General features: G+C 65.1%; 1 protein-coding gene across 1 annotated transcript in view; it reads right to left on the reverse strand.

The window, feature by feature from the left end:
* MLC1 (megalencephalic leukoencephalopathy with subcortical cysts 1) overlaps positions 1-2150 on the reverse strand; it is a 31754-nt gene that overhangs the window by 7956 nt on the left and 21648 nt on the right. The window contains exons 4-6 of the mRNA XM_015568712.1: positions 1251-1304; positions 837-938; positions 5-42 (exon numbers count right to left, since the gene is read on the reverse strand). Of these exons, the coding sequence (XP_015424198.1) occupies positions 5-42; positions 837-938; positions 1251-1304 (194 nt within the window). The remainder of the gene's footprint in view (positions 1-4; positions 43-836; positions 939-1250; positions 1305-2150) is intronic.

A 2150-nucleotide genomic window follows, 5' to 3' on the forward strand; every position in this document is an offset into this window, starting at 1 on the left:
GAGCAGCTCCAGCAGCAGAAGCAGGATCAGGTTGAAGTTGATCTGCAGGGGCCGAGGGGGCGGGGAGCGGGGCTGAGCGCCTGCCTCCTCTGACCTGTGACCTGGACCCGGGCACAGGGCTGGGTGCCGCCCGCGGCTGATCCAAGCCTGGCCCCTGGTCCATCCTCCCTGCCACCGGCTCTCCAGGGCCCCTGCTCTAAAGAGAGGAGCACCCCTGGCTGGTGGCTCAGTGGTCACAGCCTCGGCCCCTGGACCAAAGGGTCTCAGGTTCGGTTCCCGGTGAAGGGCTCGTGCCTGGGAACAGGTTCCCTCTATGGGGGAGGCAGCCAGTGGGTGTGTCTCTCACATAGATGTCTCCCTCTCTCTTCTCTCCCTCCCTCCCTCCCTGCTACCCTCTCTGAAAGCAACAGGGGAAAAAATCCTCAGGTGAGGATTTGAAAGTGGTAACAGTTAGTGGTAACCACCAGTGCGTCGCAGACTCGATGAAACACAAGGTGTCCCCCAAAACGCAGACCCACTGAGTAATTACTAGCTCCAGGGGTCACACTCAACAAGGAGAAAGTCGGCTGAGCTACCAGCTGTTAGAGCGGGGCACGCTGTGGGGGACCCCTGCGTGTCGCCATGTCCGTTAACGTCTAAGAACTCATGAAGGCACTGGAACGGCATGAGTAAATCCATCCGCTGAGTCAGGAAAACGTGAAAGACAATTCCCTCCTCAGAAGGATGAACAAACTCGCCACCGGGTCGGACGCGAGCCGTGACGCAGGTACACGCGGCGGCAGGAGGCCCGGGAGGAGGCGGGAAGCGTGGGGACCCACGTGGCCCCGGCGACTCACGTCGATGGCTGACGGGTTCAGGACCAGTTTGCAGCCAAACCAGATCAGACACGTCGTGGTGACCGCGAACGTGGAGACGAACAGCAGCTGGAAGCTGGGGACCTGGGAGAGAAGTCGGGGTGTGCTCCTCTGCACCACACTGACCCCAACTCCAGGCCACTCGTGGGGAGGCCACAGACTCACTCCTGGTGAGAGGGTGGGGGCTCGGGCTGCCGCGGGCAGTGAGGTGCACCCACCCAGGCACCAGGCATGCACCTAAGTGTACGCACATGCACACGAGTACACGCACACAAGTATGCGTGTACACAGGTGAGCACACACATGTGCCTGTCGGCCCCACAGGGCCTGGTTCCATCCGCAGCCACGAGCCGTGCGGCTGCCCAGGGCCCAGCGACTGGACCGAGCTGGACTCACCACGTCGGCGTTCCTCCGGGAAACGGCAAGGCTCACGACGGCCGCGGGGATGCACTGGAAGAGAGAGCGCCCGTGAGCGGGCCAGGCCCGAGACGTCAGTTGCAAAACCAGGGTGGTGGCCACGGGCCGGCCCCGAGAGGCACCGTCTGCGGAGTGGCTGTTCGGGAGGAAGCGTCAGCTTCCTGGCGGGACGGAAGGGCCCGTGTGACCGTGTCCAGGTGGACACTCGGAGGGGGAGGCGGAGGCAGTCCCTGCGGGAGACCGGGCCTCGCTCTGCGCAGGAAATTACCCCAAGGGCAGACGCTGCAGGGCGGGAACTCAGGAGCCGAGCCCCAGGGCGTTCTTGTAGGGGCCCCTGTGACCCTCACCGGGGCAAAGACAAGGGAAGCGGGCAAGTGTGGGGCGTCGGGCGGGGAGGTGGACCGAGGGGGCCAAGGGGCCTCAGGGGCCACACGTGTGGCTCTTGGGGGTGACGCACCTGCAGACGCTGCCGTGGGCACAGCACAAGCTGAGGGGCGGGGCCTGCGGGGCCAGAGCAGTAGTTGGATGGGGAGGGGGAGCCCTTGGGACCCCATGGCCCCTGTCACTTGAGGGGGAAGGGCATTGCCAAGATCTACGCCGGGACCCCCAGCCTTGGCTGGCACTGCCCTTAAGCCATCAGGGTCAGAGGTCAGGTCACCCCCAACAAGGGCTGCTCCAGAGGTGAGGACAAAGGTCACCTGGAAGGTTCTCCGAGAGGCAGGGCGGGCGTTAGAGCTTTGTCCTGAGGCAGCAGAGGCCGCCCAGGGCGGGAGGGAGGGAAGCTGTGTCAGTGGCCTCAGGTGTTGGAGGACCAGGCGGGGCTGCAGCTGGAGAGCGGGCAGGCGGGAGGGCAGGCAAGAGGCCCCGCCAGCCCAGGGC

Source organism: Myotis davidii, unplaced genomic scaffold (genome assembly GCF_000327345.1).
Source record: "Myotis davidii unplaced genomic scaffold, ASM32734v1 scaffold845, whole genome shotgun sequence".
Lineage (NCBI taxonomy): Eukaryota > Metazoa > Chordata > Mammalia > Chiroptera > Vespertilionidae > Myotis > Myotis davidii.